Raw genomic sequence first — 20,427 nt, 5'->3', positions numbered from 1 at the left:
GAAAGATTAATCCCCAAAAGTAAAATCCTTACTCATTTTAGTAAACGTTTTCTGAATGCCCACTGCATGCCAGGTATTATTAGGGATATTAAATGAGTAAGAAATAGTTCTTAACCTCAAGGAGCCCCCACCAAAGCAGAATTTCTTCTCCTCCACAATGCTAACCACTCCTACAGGATCTCGTTCCATGAATTCGCTCCTATACTTTCAATTTCTCCTCCTCCTTCTGTTCCTTTTCCTTGGTAACCACACACCTATTCAAGATCCCCACCCCCACCCACTCAATCTTAAAAAAAAAAGAACACCTTTCCTTGTGGATTCTACCTTCCCCTACATCTACCTCTCCGCCTGCCTCTCCTTCACCTTTCCTACCAATTCCCTGGAAAAAGTAACCTGTTCTGCTGTGTTCTGTTCCTCAACTGCAGTCACCAGAAAATTCGGTGCCACTGGGCTTGTGCCACTGCCGTTGGGCTGAAACCGGCCTCACAGGCCTGCGTCTGCAGCACCAGGCACTGCCGCCCACCCATCATTCAGCCTGCAACCTCTGCCATCGGGTCTCCGTCCTTCCTGCTCTCCCTCCTTACCACCTGTCTCTTTCTCCACCTACCCTCTACAACTTCGTCTCTCTGAGGTTTCATCCCCTTCCTTCCTCCTCATCTCATTCTGCTCCGGCGGTTTCACCCACACTCGAGCATTTAACCACTTAACCACCAGGGCTTCTCCACTGTGTTTCCTGCCTACCCTATGCTTCACACACACCATACTGCCTCTCATTTTCCACAACGAATTGTAAGCTGGGAAGGATGTCACCAGAGCAGGAGCAGAATTTTGGGCAATGAAGGGGAGGGGAGAGCTTGGAAAAAGTACACGAGGCCAAGAAATTCTGATCTGCCTCTACCTCTTTCCTGCCGCCACACACCGAAAATCACTGATCTGTAGGATTCATATATCCAGACTCAACCTCTCTCTCCTGACTTCCAGACTTGTATTTTTAGCTGTTACACATATCTACCTGGGTAGCCCACAGGTACCATCATTATTTTAAACTTTACGCCACTAATTAGATTATTGTGCTGGAAGTCTCCAATCGGGAAAGGGGCCTGGGTGGGGAGGGGTAATGGCATCTCACTGGGGTCTTCACTGTAATCTTTTCTTCAAGACTAAGTTGTCACTTAGAGTTCATAGCTCTCAGAGCACTTTGTTCATTTCTCTGTTACATACTTATCCATGACTATTTGTGTACGAATCACTCCCAGCTACCAGACCAGGAGTGCATTTGAATCCCCAGGCCCTGGCACAGTTTCTGGCTCACAGTATATGCTAAATTAATAAGAACTGCTGAATGAAAGCAGATAGACAGCACTGTGCTTACCCTACTGATATGCAGACAAAGGAAAATTTAATTCTGCGTTGAGATTAGAGACAGTTTCCCCATGGATGTTATGGAGAGACTTAAGATGAACAGAATTTCAGGAGAAAGATGACGGGGTGCATTCCGGGCAAAGTCAACAGTTCATTGACAAAGGCAGGACGGATCAGTGTGCACAAAGATCTGATGTGGCCAGAGGGTACTGTATTTGGTGGAGTGGCATGAGACAAAGTTAGAAAGAGTGGCATGGGCCAAGCTCCCTTGAAAGTAGAGTTACAGAGTCCTGATATAAAAACCAGTCAATGTCAGCATGCCGATGATGGCTTTTAGGCAGGGAAATGATACAACCAACCCAATTCAACTTTCAATATCACTAAAAGTAGACTGTCTTTATATCTTATCTCTTAGAGGCACTAATGTTTTTAATCTTGCCCCACTCCAATCCATTAAAGAGGTGAGGAAAATACTGTGCCTGGTATTTTGGAGGCTGGAAAGTTGGGGAGTTCTGAATGGGTAGATTTGGAAATATGAGAAAATCAAACTATTTTTGATAAGATTTTTTGTTTCAAGATCCTTCCTCCAACCTCTAAAAAGAAAAAAAAAATCAGAGCACAGGAAACAATCCCTCACTTGACTTAAAAAAAAAAAAAGATTCTTAGAATGTTATACCTTCATTTCCTGTTTTCTACCTTCACTTTGGGGTAACTTTCTTTTCACAAAATTTCAAACAGAAAAGTAAGAACAGTACAAGGAATTCCTGTATACTCTTTACCCAGAGTTACCAATTAATTACATTTTTGCCCATTTTTAAAATCATTCTATTTCTAAATATATACTTTTCCCCCTGAACCACTGAAAGTAAGACAAATGGTTGTCTTTACTCCCAAGTGTTTCACTGTGTAAGAACAAGATCATTTTCTTACACAATCTACAGTACAATTATCAAAACCAGGAAATTTAACACTGATATAATACTGTTACCTAAATCAGCATCTATATTCAAATTTTGTCAGTTATCCCAATAATGTCCTTATGGTTATTTTCTCTTCAAATTTTTTAGATTATTGTTAAATAATGTGCCTTCTGTCCCAAGATATTTCAATAATCTTTACAGTATTGCTACATTTTCTTCACATACACGTTACTGTATATTTGATCCACTTTAAAAGATTGGATTTTGGGGTGCCTGGGTGGCTCAGTTGGTTAAGCACCTGACTCTACTCTAGATTCGGCTGGGGGCATGATCTCAGGGTCATGAGATCGAGTCCTGCATCAGCTCTGTGTTAGGTGTGGAGCCTGCTTAAGACTCTCTCTCTCCCTTTCTCTTTGCCCCTCCCTCACTCTCTCTTTCTCTCCCTCTCTAAAAAAAAAAAAAAAAGAAGTAATAATTAAAAAAATAAAAGGATGGATTGATGAAATATCACAGTAACCGCAAACAAGTCTGAACAGTCTCTAAGTATATCTCAGGAAGATTCAGGCTCCACAATCAATTTTCTAGATTTAAACTCTAGATTCAAGCTCCCCCAGTACTCTGTATTAGGCAAATTATTTTGCTTCCCTTCCCATTTCCTCAATTGTAAAATAGAATTATAAAATAATAACCCTTAACCAATAAGGATGCCAGAAAGATGAAATGCTAAGTGCACAGAACAACGCTTTGCATATCATTAGTGCTCAACCATTATTTTTACACAGGCACAGTCTACATCAAGGCATTGTTGGGTTGAAAGGATGCCAATAATATCAGAACCATCAGTGGAAAAGATACTAAAACAATAAAATGAAAAAAATACATAACCAAATAATCCAATTCCAAGCAACAAAAAGGCTACAAGAAATACAATGAATACTTTGTATCATTTCAAGAAAACTGTTCAGTGGCAGATGGGACAATGAAACCAGCTCAGAGCCATCACTGGCAGTAGTAATTTGGCTCCAGGAAGAACACATTTAAAGATTTAAAAACAGACAGCTAGCTGGAAAAAAAAAAAAAAAGGCCATAGTTCCTTTTTTATTGGCTTCATGGAATTTTATGTTGTAATTCAGTGCACACAATATTAGAGATATTATCTTTCAGATGATGGTTCTCTTGCTGAAGGCAAGCCAGGACATTTTTTTGGATATAGCTTAAGTCAACATCATCAACCAGTTCATGATTTTCTGATATCATAAATGCAGTTAGATTTGAACAAAGAGAGAGAGATGATCAAAATCAACCAGTGGAAATGACAATCTTAGCACATCTGCAAAGAAATCATCTTATAAAGTGACTCTGCTGATGTTTAACAAGTAGCTTGGTTTTATTAAGACAAAAAAAAAGTTGCAAAAGTACATTGTTTCTATACTGTTGGTCCTGAAGTTGTTGCTAACTCTGTTCCACTCCAACTATTACAAGACCAAGCTGTCCTGAAGTTTACTAACCCAGGGAAATCCTGACTGGTTTAACAGAAAGGGCTGACCCAATATCCTCCAGCTTCTGTAAGCAAAGGTCTGTGCTAATCATGGTTTAGCATCATCTCAGGGCAAATGTAGCTGTGGCTGGCTTCTGGCAAATTGTTTCTTCATGGAAATATCAAATGAGTGGAAAACTCCAAGTAGCATGACCATCCGCTCTACTACGAGCATTGTGACAAAAGTAATCCATCAAGGGGCGCCTGGGTGGCTCAGTTGGTTAAGCGACTGCCTTCGGCTCAGGTCATGATCCTGGAGTCCCGGGATCGAGTCCCACATCGGGCTCCCTGCTGAGCAGGGAGTCTGCTTCTCCCTCTGAACCTCTTGCCTCTCATGCTCTCTATCTCATTCTCTCTCTCTCTCAAATAAATAAATAAAATCTTTAAAAAAAAAAAAAAGTAATCCATCAAGGCAAAATGTAAGGCATGTGCATTTGACTTTGCATTTTAAGTTTTGATCAAGAAAAGGTAAATTCCTCCTCCTCCAGGATTTTTTTAAAAATAATTTTTCAGGGCGCCTGGGTGGCTCAGTTGGTTAAGCGACTGCCTTCGGCTCAGGTCATGATCCCGGAGTCCCGGGGTCAAGTCCCACATCGGGCTCCCTGCTCGGCAGGGAGTCTGCTCCTCCCTCTGACCCTCTTCCCTCTCGTGCTCTCTATCTCTCATTCTCTCTCTCTCAAATAAATAAATAAAATCTTTAAAAAAAAATAATTTTTCAAAATAGTACGCTTCTCAACTTGGTGAACTTTTAAAATGCCTTAGCTAGATGCACTTTATTATTTTTTGATGTATTCAAAATGCTACTGAACAATACTGGAAGTAAACAGGTACTCCCTTTCCAGCTCTACATGTGCCCTGCTGAATAACCTTGCAGTAAGTCATTTGGCTTTTTATTTGTTTTCTCATATATAAAATAAGGACAATACTCACAGATGTTGTTGAACTACTAAATTCCTTTTAAAACCTTCTAAATTAGAATTTAGACTAAATTTCTTTTTTCAAAGAAACCCTCAGAATTGTCAATATGGGGGCCCTGAATGGCTATCATGTAAGTCTCCGACTTCTATTCCCTCCTTATTTACTACTTATAGGTAGACTTTTACTGCTTTTTAGTAGTTGTGGCAAAAAAAAAAAAAAAATTGATGCAAAACTAAAGTAGGTGAAAATTAGATTTTTGTATTTTTTATGTTTCAATGACCTATGCCCTCTTTTCACAGATAATTTAGAATTGGTCCTATTATAATTATTGAGCTTCAGTGCTCCACCAGGAATAGTGGTATTTCTTAGTGTGAAAGAGAGAACAGAAACAAACAACAACAACAACAAAATCAACTGTGGGAACATATGAAAATAATAGGTTTTAAAGACCTATTACGGTAGAGATATAAAAGACTGATGCTATTTGTTTTGCTGTACATAATGCATTTTCCCTCACTAGAATCTCTACATACTAGAGGGAGAGGGGAGATCCACTGTCTGACCCCCACCTTCTGGGGATTTTTGGGGGGTCTAAATAACAAATGGTATTGAAACTTTAGAGCTTCCCTTATTTCACAGGCTTCATGCCTAATGGATTTCCAAATCACACTATTTATCACGATGTTTTGCTTAAGTCTTTCAACCAACAAATCCTCTGGCACCATACAAAATGTGTTTTCATTTGTAACCCCTGACATCCCACATGTTTCAAAGCTTTACAAATGTTACACTTCAATAATGGGGAAAAATCCTGTTTTCCCTAATAGCAATGAAATCTCTTCCCACGCCAGGAAAGAAAAGGTTTGCCCTTGGCAGTTAAATGTAAAGCTGACGGTATGACTGAAGAAGGGGCACAGTCCTCAAGCCTTTCTTCCTCCATCAAAAATTCCTCAATACCAACAAAATGTCCCTGTCAAAAAACTGCAAATTTGTGTGAGGCACAAAAATCTATACCCTGAGTCTCAATGTTGTATTTTTTATAATTAAATAAACTGAACCAGAGCTAATGAAATAGTCTCCAATTATTTTGAATCATAGCTACAAATACGTCAGTTGTTTCTCTCACCAAAGAGTACATCAGAGACTTCCATGAAATGCAGAGAATTCTATGAAAAGTGCAAATAAACGTGGTGTGCTAGGTAATTTTCAATACAGGGGAGAGAATATTTCTGGCTTTGAACACTACACTAAAACAACACTTTAACGAATCCTGGTTTGTCACTGAAACAGGGGTCTGACCTGCTCCCTACACTAGACTCCTAATCCCTGAGGGCGATGATCAGATTTTGCATCGAAGCTGGAGTGAAGCAATCTGAAAACAGACCACTATCACTCTACCGGTCCAGACAGCAGATGGAAGCAGACAGACAAGTTTCACGAAGTTAGCGAGTAAAGCGATGGCCAATCGTGCATTACCAAGGGGCAACGGGGTGGAGAGGGGCTTCGAACTCCTGGCCATCCCTGTTTTCCCGACTGCACCTTTCCTGCCTTCAGGAAAGCTGGGCCTGTCAGCTATTCAAAGAGTCAAACTGTTCCGAGAAAACTGGTGGTGGACAGGAGAGAACAATTTCCTTGGTTTTGTTTTCCGAGGCACCACCCCAGAGCTGCCGGAGAAGACGCAGGGCGCGCGAGGGACGGGACCCTGGACGCGCAGCATCTCTAGGGTCTCGGGCACTAGAACACTCACCTCTCTCGGGTATCTGCGGACTGTTTCTATCTTTCTTTCTTTAACTTTCCGCACCCCGCGCCCCCCCACGCTCCCCAGTGCTGGTTGCAGACCCGTCTGGGAGAAGCCGCGCGCCGGCCGCACGCTGCGAAGGGGACTCACCTGCGCGCTTCGCCGCTGCAGGAAGGAGGGAAGGCGGGCAGGGGCGAGGCCGGGGCGGCCCGACGGGCTACGCGGGAGCCGGGGCGCCGCAAGGAGCGCGGCCCGGGGAGACGCGGCGGGCGGCGGCCGGGACACAGTCCGCGCGGCTCCGGCCGCCCCCAGCCTCGCCGCCACGCCCTCGACGCTCGCGGGAGCCGCAGCCTCGCCGGGGGCGGGAGCGGCGTCAGGGCCCAGCCGGGCTGCCGGCGTCGCGCGCGCGTGTCCCCGCCCCCTCCCCCTCGCCCGGCGGAGTGCGCGCGGCGCAGGCGCCCGAGGTCGGCGGCATGCGGGGGCGCGCCGGGCCCGGACGCCAGCAGGAAGCGGCCCCGCCCCTCGCGCTTGGCCTTGGGGGCGGGGGGGCGGGGCCGGGCGCGCCGTGCGCGCGGCCTTGGAGTGCACGGCTGGGTTTGTTGGTTCCCGGGCCGTGGGGCGGTGGGGCTGCTGCGCTGGAGCGGGGCTTTAGGTACCGGACGACAGGATCTTTGGCCCCCTTCTCGTCTCCCACCATAGCCAGAAATAGTTTATCTCCTTCTCGGGTTAGCTCCATGTGTCGGCCACAAGAGTAGTTAGTGGGAGTATTAGGGACATTTACTGAGCGCCCGTTACTATGTACAGTGCGCCGCGGGCTTGGCGAGCTTTACCCCGTTTAACCTCACAGTGACCGGCGAACCGGACATTATTAGCCAGCTTTTATAGACGTGCTGAATTGCCCGAGGAGAGGCAGCAGCTAGAAGGTAGCTGAGGTCTAGGTAGACCGGGTGTGCAGCTCCGCAGCCTCGTCTCTTCACCGCGTTGGGATTCCGCCGCCGCTGCCGCAGCCTCCTCCCCCTCCCCCACTACTCCCCTCCCCCACTACTCCCCTCCCCCACTACTCCCCCTCCCCCACTACTCCCCCTCCCCCACTACTCCCCCACCCCCACTACTCCCCCACCCGCCTCTTTCCCCTCGCTCTTCTTCCTACCCCATACATATTTTTTTTTTAAAGATTTTATTTATTCATGAGAGACACAGAGAGAGAGAGCGAGAGAGAGGCAGAGGGAGCAGCAGGCTCCCAAGGAGCAGGGAGCCCGATGCGGGACTCGATCCCAGGACTCTGGGATCATGATCTGAGCCGAAGGCAGACGCTTAACCATCTGAGCCACCCAGGCGCCCCCTACCCCGTACATATTAACATTATGTACAATGTTAATAATATTTACATTTTTAGTGCTTTATTTTCCATTTACAAAATACTTCTCACGCACAGTCTTGTTTGCTGCTCTCAGAAGCCCCGGGAGACAGTGGGACGTAATTATGTTCCTTTTACAAACAGAGCAAGCATCTAAGCTAGTCAATGAATTATCCAAAGTTACAATGGTAGGCCTGGGGCTCTTTGGCTATTATTATTATGTTTTCTTTTTACAAGGCAACTGAGCCAAGCTTGGAAGTTAGCCTGTGGCTCTTCCCTTAGCTCCCGGAGAGGGAAACAGAGGCAGAAAACAGGAAAGGAATTTATCTTAAGGGTGTGCAATTGGAAGAAAATTAATTCTGATCACCCACCCCTAGCCCCCTCAGAGGCAAGGTAAAACAAATTGAAGGTCAAAATCCAGGAGGCAGTGTTGTCAGGCACTCAGCACCCTGAGCACGGGGCGGGAAGAAGGATTAAAGTGTCTGGAATACAAATAATGGCTGTTAGATTTACTCTAAGGAGACGGGGTTGGATTATGGTCCCAATCACCCTAACGACTGAGCCTCTGCCATCAGAGAGATCACCCTTCCTGCTTACTGCTCATTGCTTCTGTTGTTTCTGCTGTTTCCAACCCTGCTCCGGGCCTTGACCTAACCAAGATCTTCCCTTTTATCCATTTCACGAATATTTATTGAGAGCCACTTCTTTCATCAAAGACACCCAAAGAAACTGCAAGAATTTTTTCTTCTCTAGGTGCCTCTAACCCAGCAACCTGGGCAAAAAATTGAGTTTTTAGGTCAAATGAGTTTGGGAACTGCTGCATTCTGTAGCACTGCTTGAGGATCCATGATGCTTGTCAACACAGAAATGGTTCTGAGAGGCCCTTATGTAAAAAGACCGTGTTGCCTTGTTTAACCCAGAGTTCTCCTTAAGGTATTAGGCTGGGCCCTGGGCTGTTAAGGGTAATGTCCACACAGATCTACCCTATCAGGAGCTCACAGATAGAGGAGACAGATGAGCAAACAAGTAACTGTGAGACAGTTTTATACATGCACAAATAGAGCATTTGCAAAGTGCTGACAAAACAGAGGAAGAAGTAAGCAATTCTACTGGGAAAATGGAAAGACATGCAGATAAGACAGTACTTGAGTAGGAGTTTTCTAGGTGGAGAATATGGGCAAGGGCATTTCATAGTAACAACAGCATATTTAGTGACATATAAGTATACCTTTGGGTTGGTCTTTGGGGATCGGTATTAAGTATTATTCAAGAGGGTTTTTTTTTTTTTTTTTTTTTGCATGTAGTAAACCCAGCTGGGCTAAGCAGCAAATGGAATTCATTGCTTCATGTAACAGAAAAGATATGGGCTCCAGGCAGACTAGATCTGGGGGCTTAAAACTATGACATCAGAACTTAGTCTTTTTTTTTTTTTTAGATTTTATTTTTAAGTCATCTCTACATCCAACATGAGGCTCGAACTCACAACCGCAAGATCAAGAGTCGCCTGCTCCACTGACTGAGCCCACCAGGTACCCCCGGATTCAGTCTTTATTCACCACTTCCTGTTTTCCTTTGTGTTGATTTTTCACTCTCAGGCTGCCTTTCTCCGTGAGATGGCAGAATGGCTGCTTACAACTTCACATCACGTCCTTACCAACAGAAAGAGAGTTTATTTTCCTCGTGGCTGTCAACAAAAGTCCTGGCACTGCCTCTTGTTCGGATTTGGGTTACTGGTGCATCAATAAACCAAACCATCCCCTTGAGAAGGGGCCTGGGATATTCTGACTGCCCAGACCTGCGGGCGCATGCTCTCACCTTTGGAGCTGTGGTGCAGTGAGGTCCGTAGCTCTCAAATCTCACAGGCTGAGGATTGAGGAGAGGTGGCTTCCTGTGTGAGGGTATTTTCTGTTGGTCCCTTTAGGTGATGCACTCTCCGCCCTTTTCCTTCCTGATTTGTATCTCAGGAGGCCGACCTGCATAGATGGCTTCAGCGGGTCCCATCTCCTCTGGCTTCCAGTTGAATTTTTCCAATAGAAGACGTTAGTAGGAGATCAGAGGGTTTGGAGGAAGATGAAATGAGGGTATTACTCTACAGGCCCCTTCCCTCTCAGGTTCCTGCAGGTTGGCTGCATACATCTACTGAAGCTTCTGTCAAGTGTCCTACAGATCTCTCCTCTAGTTTTGCCAAGGTCTTTCTTCTCTTCGCCTAGAGGTGGTCATGGCTCCCCTCCACTGGCAGCCACAGGGTACCATACCTCTTCCATTCCTTGCGCCTCTGATTAATCTTTTCCTGGAACCCTGATGGTTACATTCACCAAAGGTAATTCAAGCGTCTACTACCAAAAGAAAGGGAAATGAATACAGAGTAAGCACTGGCAATAAGAGAGCTATACTGGTTTGGTAGAGCTATGGCAGGAATGCAGACCAGGGATGATAGTGCCTTCAACCAGGGTCACAGGGAAGCATGTGGTGAAAAATAGTTTGATCCTGACTGTATTCTATTTTTTTTTAAGATTTTATTTATTTATTTAAGAGAGAGAGAGAGAGAGAGAGAGCGAGCGAGCACACAGATGGGGGGAGGGACAGAGGGAGAGGGAGAAGGAGACTCTCCAGTGAGCAGGGAGCCCGATGTGGGGCTCGATCCCAGGACCCTGGGATCATGACCTGAGCCGAAGGCAGACGCTTAACCGACTGAGCCACCCAGGCGCCCCCCCCGCCGACTAAAGGCAAAGTTAACAAAATTTACTGATGAATCATATGTAAGTATGAGCCTTCAAGAGGAGTTGAGGATGGAAGCAGTTGGAAGACATAGGTCTGGAGCCCATGGTGAGGTCGGACTGGGCATGGTGATTTGGGAGGGAGGTGTGATGGGTAGTTGAAATCCTGGGCTTGGATGAGATGAGAAGAGCAATGGAGTAGAGCACAGAAAGAGCAAAGGACAGAATCCAGAACAGTATCAGGTCTTTACGTGGTTGGCAGAGGGTTGCCACCTCGTATCTATCCACTAGGTTGTGAGCAACTCGAGAACGAGAATGGCATCTTCCACATCTTTCCTCTTTCCCATTTTGTGTCCAGCAAGGTGCTGGGCACACCTGTATAGTAAGTGCTTCTTATGAATGAACTTTACACAGTTTCACATTTCTAACACTCCCTTCTTCTCCTGAGGTCTGAATTATAGGCAGAGAAAAAAAAAGAAAGAGAAAATGACCCCTTGTGGCTCAATTCACTGAAAGCTGTGCCAAGGTTGATAAGCATTTTGCTGTCCTGGAAAATGCAAGCAGAAACTGTCAGATGATGCTATGGATCCTCAGCAGCTCAACGCCTGCCTTTCAGGAGAATTTCCAGATAGGCGATTTCATTTCAGATTTTGTGATTCTTGTTTGATTAGACTTAAAAGTCAATACTTCAAGAAGTCATTATGGAAGTAATAGAAGTAGTCAAAGATCTCTTTCTCACACTCATGCATTGCTGGTGGAAAAGAGGATACAACCATTTTTGGAAATTGTTTGCCAGTTTTTCAATCTAAACGTACACCTACCCTATGACCCAGAAATTCTACTCCTAGTTATACACTCAAGAGAAATGTCAGCATAGGTATACACACACACACTGCTCTTAATATCTTTATTCATAATATCCTCAAACTGGAAATATTCCAAATATCTGTCAAAAGAAGAATGGAGAAACTATGGTATATTCAAACGATGAAATAGTACACAGTCATAAAAAGAAATGAACTACTGATACACATAGCAACATGAATACATCTCAAAAAAAAATTATTGAGCAAAAGAAACCAGACACCAAAGAGTTGTGGACGTGATTCCATTCGTATGAAGTTCAAGAGAAGGCAAAACTCATCTCTGGTGATACAGTCAGAATAGTGACTACTTCTGAGGGGTGGGATTGAGTAGAAAGGGCATGAGAGCACATTTGGGGCTTATGGGAAATTTCTTTCCACATTATACATTCAACACGTATTTATTGGATATCTGCTATTTGCCAGGCACTGTTCAGGGCACTGGGAATATAGCAGTGAACAGAACAGACCAAGGCCTTGCTTTTATACAGATCTACCTCAACTCTTTTCATTGGCTGCATGGCATCAATGCATTTTTTTTTAAGATTTTATTTATTTTTTAGAGAGAGAGAGAGAACAAGCAGGGGGAGCATCGGGCAGAGGGACAAGCAGACTCCCCGCCGAGCAGGGAGCCCGATGCAGGACACGATCCCAGGATCCTGGGATCATGACCTGAGCCAAGGGCAGATGCTTAACTGACTGAGCCACCCAGGCGCCCCTCAGTGAATTTTAAATAGAAAAAAAGTGGCCTGTCCTTATGGATAATGACAAGCCTGAGGAAATTTCTTCTACCTTTTTTAGTCGCTGATGGGAAGGTAGCAAAATATAGTGGAAAGAGCCTGGGATTTAGGGGGTCATCTCCACCATTAACTAGTTAGTTGTGTGACCATGGAGCAAGCTCATTAAACCTACTGAACCTTACTTTTCTCGTGTGTCAAATGGCATCGATGATACCTGCTTTGCAGGATTATTTTATAAAGTGCCAGACACATTACAGATGCTCAGTACACACTATTGGTTTATAATCAGTTTATAAGTAAGTTTTATTCAAGGCAGCAATATTTTGCCTCCCTTGCAGGCATGTCTGACTTAATTTTGGCCAAAGAGACAGGAGCAAAAAGAAGCTGAATTAGCTGGGAAGAGGTACCTTTTTGCCCTTCTACCATTTCTCTTTCTTCTAGCCAGCGATGTGAATGTGATGGCTGGAGCCCCAGCAGCCATTTTGGGTCAGGAGGTAACCCTGAAGATCGAATGCTGGTTTGGTGGATCAAAAAGATAAGGAGCCTGAATCCCTTGTGATACTAGAGCTGCCATGCCAGCCCCGGGTTGCCTACGTCTAGACTGCCTTTACCTTACTTTACTATTGCAGCTAAACCTAATCCCCACTGATATACCCTGTAAGTCATCCCACCATCTAGTCTGTTCACTGATATATCCTTAGCTCCTATAACAATATCTGGTTCTGATACATAGTAAGTGTTCAATAAAATTGGAAGAGAGGAAGAGAAGGAGGGAGGGAGGAAACAGAGTGCTAATGATTGTGAGAGAACATGTAGAGGGAAAGGAAGAGACTGAAGATAGAAGCCCCCCTGCCAATTCAACTGGTCTCTCTCTCTCCTCTCCCTCCCACCTCTCAGGCTTACTCGATATTTAAATTCCTAATCTGCCTCACGCTCTAGGTCTCCTATGGGATTTGTCTCACAGATGGTGCCTTCTACTGAAGAGCCTTAAATTAACCTGCTTCCCTCAAACATCCTCATTTGTCTCCCACTCCTGGAAAATCAGTCATGCCCCCAACAAGAGAGTTGCAACATGATCCAATAGCTCACTGGAGGAGTGGACCTTCTTACCAGCACCACGTTCAACATTGGTTGGGAGATGCATTGTGTAGATTTTTTATATTTTTAATTTTACCATTATAAAAATTAGTCCTGTCCTGTATAGATAATTTGAAAACAAAGGATAAATAAGAAAATCACTTACAACCTCATGGTCTAGGGAAAGCCACTATTCAATATTTTGGTATATTTCCTTCCAATCTTTTTTTCTTAAAGATTTTATTTATTTATTTGAGAGAGTGAGAATGAGAGAGAGAGAGAGAGAGAGAGAGAGAGAGCACATGAGGGGGGGGGAGTGTCAGAGGGAGAAACAGACTCCCCGCCGAGCAGGGAGCCCGATGCGGGACTCGATCCCGGGACTCCAGCATCATGACCTGAGCCGAAGGCAGTCGCTTAACCAACTGAGCCACCCAGGTGCCCTTCCTTCCAATCTTTTTAGTAAGATTAGGTATATAATTGGAATCATTCAATTTGGATCTCCCATTTATTTTACTTCACATTATATTGCAAATGTTCCAGTGTGTTTTAAAATACTATTTTGAAGTATGTTTTTTTGATGGCTACATAATATTGCATTGTGTGTATTCCATTATTCATCTAATCGTTCATTGTTGGAATCAAGATTTCTTTAGAATTTTCTATAATTAACAACAAGTACCTTTTTAAAAACGATTTATTTATTTATTTGAGAGAAGGAGAGCATGAGTGTGTGCCCATGCGTGGGGGGGGAGGGGCAGAGGGAGAAGGAGAGAGAGAATCATAAGCAGACTCCCTTCTGAGCACAGAGGCTGATGGGGAGCTTGATCCCAGGACCCTGAGATCATGACCTGAGCTGAAATCAAGAGTCAGCCGCTTGACCAACTGAGCCACCAACAAATACATATAAATATATTCTTACATTTATGATGATTTCCTTAGCACAGATTCCCAGAAGAGGTTACTAGGCAAAGAGGCATGAACATTTGTAAAACCTTCTTGGAAATTGACAAAATGCATTTCAGAAAGTTGTACAAATCATATACTTCCACATCCTCGCTTTACATTTTACCACATCCTTAATAATATTAGGTTTTGTATTTACTTTTAAAAGCCTTTCCTCTTTGGTCAGCAGAAACAACCCCACAACATCTTGATTCCTGGAGAGGATGAACGTTTTTTCATGTGTAATTACGAGGTTGCAACATTGTATGATCGATTGTAAGAACATCTTATGTACTGAAGGTAGTAACCCTGTGATGGTCATACTTGTTGACATTTTCCTTTTTTTTTTTTAAGATTTTATTTATTTATTTGGCAGAGAGAGACACAGCGAGAGAGGGAACACAAGCAGGGGGAGTGGCAGAGGGAGAAGCAGGCTTCCCACTGAGCAGGGAGCCTGATGCGGGGCTGGATCCCAGGACTCTGGGATCATGACCTGAACTGAAGACAGACGCTTAACGACTGAGCCACCCAGGTGCCCGCTTTTTTTTTTTTTTTTAAGATTTATTTATTTGAGAGAGAGAGAGGTCAGGGGGAGGAGCAGAGGGAGAGTCTCAAGCTGACTCGGAGCTGATCCCAGAGCCTGACGCAGGACTCCATCTGACGATCCTGAGATCATGACCTGAGCCGAAACCGAAAGTCGGATGCTTAACTGCCTGTGCCACCCAGGCGCCCCTGTTGGCATTTTTCTTAGTTTGTGTTTTTTCTTTTGAATTTTTTCTTTCTTCTCCTCTCCTTCTCCTACTTCTTCTTCTTCCTCTTGATATACAGACATTTTAAAATTTTTGTTTGAAGGTAAATGTATCTATCTTTTTTTTTTAATCTTTACTAATTTATTTGACAGAGAGAGAACACAAGCAGGGGGAGCAGCAGAAGGAGAGGAAGAAGCAGACTCCACGCTGAGCAGGGAGCCTGATGTGGGGCTCGATCCTAGGGCCCCGGGATCATGAGCTGAAGGCAGACACTTAACCGACGGAGCCACCCAGGTGCCCCAAATGTATCTATCTTTTACCCTCACAATTTCTTTCCTTGCTGTCCCTCTTACTGACATCTAACTAATAGTGACCTTCATTTTGGGGGATGATTTCTATTTTTTATATTTACCATTTTAGTTCAAGTGAAATGTATAAAAATATGAGGTAAGACTCTAACTTAAATTCTTTTAATAGATTTTTTTTAATCTTTAAGTAATCTCTACACCCAACGTGGGGCTTGAACTCACAACCCCGAGATCAAGGGTCACATGCTCTACCTACTGAACCAGCCAGCCGCCCCTTAAATTCTTTTTTCAGTGATTCCAATGTTAATGATTAAAGAATCCATTTAATCCACTGCTTGTATATATACAATTTAGTATATGTAAAAACACAGTACATATATATTTCTGGTTATTTCTTCTGTTTCACGGATCCAGCTATTAATAGAAACTGTTTTGATCATTGTAGTTTTATTATCTGGAAGGGAATGTCAGGGTATGGATATTTTCAAATACTTTTCAGAAAAGTTTTACCAACTTATACCACCTCCTTCCTGTCTCCCCCTTCCCACACCCCTCAAACTGCAGCAGGATCCAAGAGTGCCATTCTCCGGACTGCAGGCATTTTACTGAAAAGTCTCTGGACAACTGCAGTCACATTGGCTTGTGTTCCTGACTAGTTGTTGAACCTTGAGCAAATCTCACACGCTTTCCTCTTCAGCTACATAAAAATAACAGCGTACCTCCCTCCTAAAATGGTTTGGAGGCTCAAACGAACTGTTTATTGAAAGCTCCTGGGAAATGATCAAAGCTTAATAGAAATGGAGACAATCGATAACTATTACATTTTTTATAAAGAGAAACGTGTCGTTTAAAAAAAAAACAACGTGCAAATAATTTTGAGGATTGGGTATGGGAACAAGTCTTTCAGTGTGTTCTGAAGCCTGGACGCCGCGTTAAGATTTGATCTTGCTGTGTTGCTCTGAATGACAAAAGACTCAGCTCCATCCGCCTACAGACCCAGCGGCTGCTGAATTAACTGCGGATCAGCTCAAGAGCCACTGTGCCGCGCGCCACACTGGAAGGAGCCGCCCTTTAAATGTTTCGACCCTTGAATTTGCTAAGTGAAGATATTTCCTGATTAATTTGAGCTGCAGATGGGTTGTGGAGACTAAGAGCTAGATGGCCATAATTAGGAAGGAAGTATGGGTGGGGTGCACATGGAGGAAAGAAAAAAATGGAACATTAAAAAGTGGGCAGCTGCATAAACGAACCAGGGATTCGAATTATTTTAATTTTTCTTGACTCTCAGTCAGGGTTTGATCAGGGAACAGAAATCACAACAGTGATTTGAACAGAAAGAATTTAATATAAAGAATTGCTGGGGTGCTAGGGTGGCTCAGTCAGTTAAGCGTCCGCCTTCGGCTCAGGTCATGATCCCAGGATCCTGGGATCGAGCCCCTAGTCGGGCTCCCTGCTCAGCAGGGAGTCCGCTTCTCCCTCTACCCCTCCCCCTGCTTGTGCTCTTTCTCTCTCGCAAATAAATAAATAAAATCTTAAAAAATGAAAGAATTATCTAGATAGAAGTTTATTAACTAGTCACCTAACATGTAAAAGGAACTCAAAGGGATCATGGTGTTAGCAACTGCAGGGAAGCAGCTACCATTCCCAGGACGAAAGGAACCAAGGGAAGAGGTTGTACTTATTAAAACTTACAGGATAAGAAGATATGCAGCCATAAAAAGGAATGAAGTACTGATACATGCCACAACTTGAATGAACCATGAAAACATTATGCTGAGTGGAAGAAGGCGGTCAGGTAAGTCCATACATTATATGATCCCATTCATGTGAGAGTCCGGAAGGGGGAAATCTATAGACAGAGAAGGTGGATTAGTGGCTCCTCGTATTAGTGGAATCACACAGGATTTGTCCTCTTGTGTCTGGCTTATTCACTCAGCATACTGTCCTCGAGGTTTGGCCATGTGCTAGCACATGTCAGTATGTCCTTCCTTTTAAGGCTGAATAATCTGCCCATGCGTACACCACATCTTGTCTATCCATCCATCTGCTGATGGACAGCTTGAGCTGCTTCCATCTTCAGGCTCTCGTGAAGAAGGCTGCTCTGAACATAGGTGTGTTCATAGATGAGTCCCTGCTTTCAGTTCTTTTGTGTACATGCCGAGAAGTGGCCTTTCTGGATCATATGGGAATCTAGTTTTAGTTTTGTGAGAAATCACCTCACCGTTTGCCACAGTGGCTGCGCCATTTTACATTCCCCCTGCCCGTGCACGAGGGTTCCCACTTCTCCACATCCTCGCTAACACCTGTTCGTTTCTTTTCGAGGAGATGAAAATGTTCTCAAAGGGACTGTGGTGACAGTTACACGTATTTGTGGATATACTAAAAACCATTGAGTTATATACTTTAAAGAGCGCGACGCATGGTGTGTGGATTATGTCAATAAAGCTGTTGAGAAAAAGCAAGAGGAGGGGCCCCCGACCTTGGGGAGTACATGCTGACGTCTCTGAGAAGTGGGGGCCACGAAGCTGTTTGTGCCAGGGTTGGAAAGAACTGCAAAACTAGACTCCACTGCTGCTCTCCGAGGTGAGGCAGTGTCGCTGGGAGATGTGCACAGGGACAGGAAATAGACAGGAAGGAGCGAGCCCCTTCCTCCTGCAGCCTCACCGTCCCCCTCACAAGTGACCAGGCAGCAGCTGGCCCGGCAGAAGGGTGGCTTGCCGAGTTCCAGCCCCAGCATCCCAATGCCATCCCCTTGAAGGGCAGGTTTGGAGCTGAGAGAAAATAGCTTAATGACTTGCTGTCTTAATCGGTTCTGGTTGCTATAATAAAATACCATAAACCGGGTGGCTTATCAACAACAGACATTGATTTCTCAGTTCTGGAGGCTGGAAGCCCGCGATCATGGCGCCAGCGTGGTCGGGTTCTGATGAGGGCCCTCTTTCTGGTGACGGCTGTCTTCTTCTGTACCCTCACATGGTGGGGAGAGAGCGAGCCGGCTCTCCGGCCTCTCCTCGTAAGGGCACTAATCCCACTCACGAAGGCGTAGGATGTGCACGTATCAACAAATGAAAATACCAACAGTTGAGTTCGTTTTGTGCAGGGTTTCTGCTGCCCTGATAAGAACAAATTACATCTTCTTGTATAAGCTATGAAATACGAATTGTATAATATCAGTGATTCCCATACGAGGGAAGTGCTTTTCTCCTTGCATGTGAGATGGGTGTTGCATGAAATGAAAAATGAATGGTAAAAAATTGTCCCTCTGATGGTAATTTGCCTGCTCTTTGCGCAAGGGGTCCCTGCATTTTCACTTTGTGCCGGGTCCCAAAAGTTGGGGAGCTGGCTCTGTGGCTATCCTAGTTTGGATTGAAAAGTCCTTGGTCTTTGCCTTCTCTTGAACTCTTTTCTTTCCTCATGGCCCACCCTGGGCCCCGGGCGACGCTAGGCCCAGACTCTGGGGCCACCCTCCATGCTTCCACCACCTTCCCTGGTTCTCTCAGCTCCTCCTGAGTCCTGACCCTGTGGGATTTCCTCATGGCTCCCTGTCTTCCAACGTCCTCACACTTTTACTGTGTGCCTCATGCTTGGACTCCTTTGCATGGAGTCTCTCTTTTGTTCATTGTTGTACGTAGATACCTAGCACATAATCAGTGCTCAGAAACACTTTTCCACTTAAAAATTTTTTTCCCACTTTTTATTATGAAAATTTCAAATATACATAAAAATCGAGATGATACTTCCAACAACCCTTGTGGACCATGGCCCTCTTTGTCTACATTATCCTGCATTTTGTTTCATCTCACTCATTTGTCTTTCTTTCATGCTGATGGATTTCCGCAAATGCCTTGTGGTTCTTGGCAGACAGCCTCCAGTTAGGAATAAAGAACTATATTGCTCACTATAGAGAGCTGGTGCGGACTTCCTTTGCAGTTGTGTGGGTCTGTTTACCCAAACCAAGGCCTACTATGCCCTGGATGTGAGGGGTGATTTTTTTTTTTTTTTTTTTTTGTCTCTGAGGAAGCGAGCTGGGGCTGTCTATGGCCTCGTGGGTTGGGTCCCAATTCCATCGGACCTCCCGTCCGACCCAGAGTGCACAGCCAGCCTTGGTTTCTGCACCTCTGAGGTTCGGCTCCACAGGGCCCCTCCTTTAAACAGAACATCTAAGTTTTAAAAATTCCAACGTCTTCCTCATCTTCCCTCAGCCCGGGGTGGGAGCTGCCTCTTACAGTTAGTTGCTGCCTCTGTGATGCCTTAGCATTCTCTCCATACCCTTTCAGTTACTTAGTTACCAATTCTTTCTATTAAATTCTCTGTTCCAGTAATGGGTGTGGTTTCTGTCTCCTGAGGGGACCCTGATTGATTCAAGAGCTTCCTAAGAAATTAGGTACTAAGTGCACCAAGGGAAAGAAAGATGGCGTATCCCAGGCAACCGGGAAGATGGACCAGCTGATGCTCTTATGCTACCCCAGACTCAGAGACAGTTACATTCTGTGCTAAACAATGAATAAAGATTGAGACGTAAAAGAATTATTGTCTATCGATATATCAAGGACTGGGTTTAAAATATCCAGAGAAACTCTGGAGTCAGTTATATCTGGGTTTGAATCCAGGCTCTGCCACATACACACCAAGTGGCCCGGAGCAAGCTGCTGAACTTCTTTGAGCCTCGGTTTCGGTGTTTGTCAAACAAGGACTGAGCAGCTTCCTTTCAGAGCTGTTGTGGGAAGGGAATGAGATGATGCGGTTAGAGGACAAGCTCAGTAAATGGACGTAGAGCGTAGGCTTAGTGGTGCAGTGGAAGAGGAAGAGGCTGGAGATCCGAAGACCTGGGTTCTAGTCCCGCACCTGCAGCTAACTGGCCAGCGAGCCCCTCTGTGCACCCCCCTTTCCCGACATGTGTAATCCCACATTTGAGTCACAATCAAACCAAGTCTGGTTCCCCGATGCCGGTGTCATCTTATGGGCCTGCAGCAAAACGAGGCAAATAATGACACTCTCCTACATTTTTCATAAAGCTAAATTATTCAACTTAAAGGATTATCCTTTATTGTGAGCTTTTGCCCTTCTTAACCATTTTGGTGTCAATGTCCTGTTTTAATGAAATAATAGTACAGTAGGGTATTTTTTCTTTTCAATGTCCTTATTTGACAAAATAAGAAGTATGAATAAGCAACAAGCGGAGACTTGCCCTCCTAGATA

At 44.5% G+C, this 20,427-nt stretch overlaps 2 protein-coding genes across 3 annotated transcripts in view; both read right to left on the bottom strand.

Annotated features, from left to right (window-relative positions):
* The window catches only part of RCAN3 (RCAN family member 3), a 36,057-nt gene extending 29,224 nt beyond the window's left edge, over positions 1–6,833 (bottom strand). The window contains exon 1 of one of the 2 annotated variants that reach the window (XM_027577745.2): positions 6,626–6,833. The gene's annotated coding sequence lies outside the window, so the exon portion shown is untranslated. Of the gene's footprint in view, positions 1–32; positions 51–6,625 lie in introns of those variants that run through there. The other variant, XM_027577833.2, reaches the window with a different exon arrangement.
* Positions 6,834–9,281: 2,448 nt separating this feature from the next.
* NIPAL3 (NIPA like domain containing 3) overlaps positions 9,282–20,427 on the bottom strand; it is a 67,565-nt gene continuing 56,419 nt past the window's right edge. The window contains exon 13 of the mRNA XM_027575978.2: positions 9,282–10,168. Within this exon, the coding sequence (XP_027431779.1) occupies positions 10,158–10,168 (11 nt within the window). The 3' untranslated portion in view covers positions 9,282–10,157. The remainder of the gene's footprint in view (positions 10,169–20,427) is intronic.

Source organism: Zalophus californianus, chromosome 4, assembly GCF_009762305.2.
Source record: "Zalophus californianus isolate mZalCal1 chromosome 4, mZalCal1.pri.v2, whole genome shotgun sequence".
Lineage (NCBI taxonomy): Eukaryota > Metazoa > Chordata > Mammalia > Carnivora > Otariidae > Zalophus > Zalophus californianus.
Note: the sequence above shows the minus strand (reverse complement) of the source record. Positions and strands in the feature narration are given on the sequence as shown.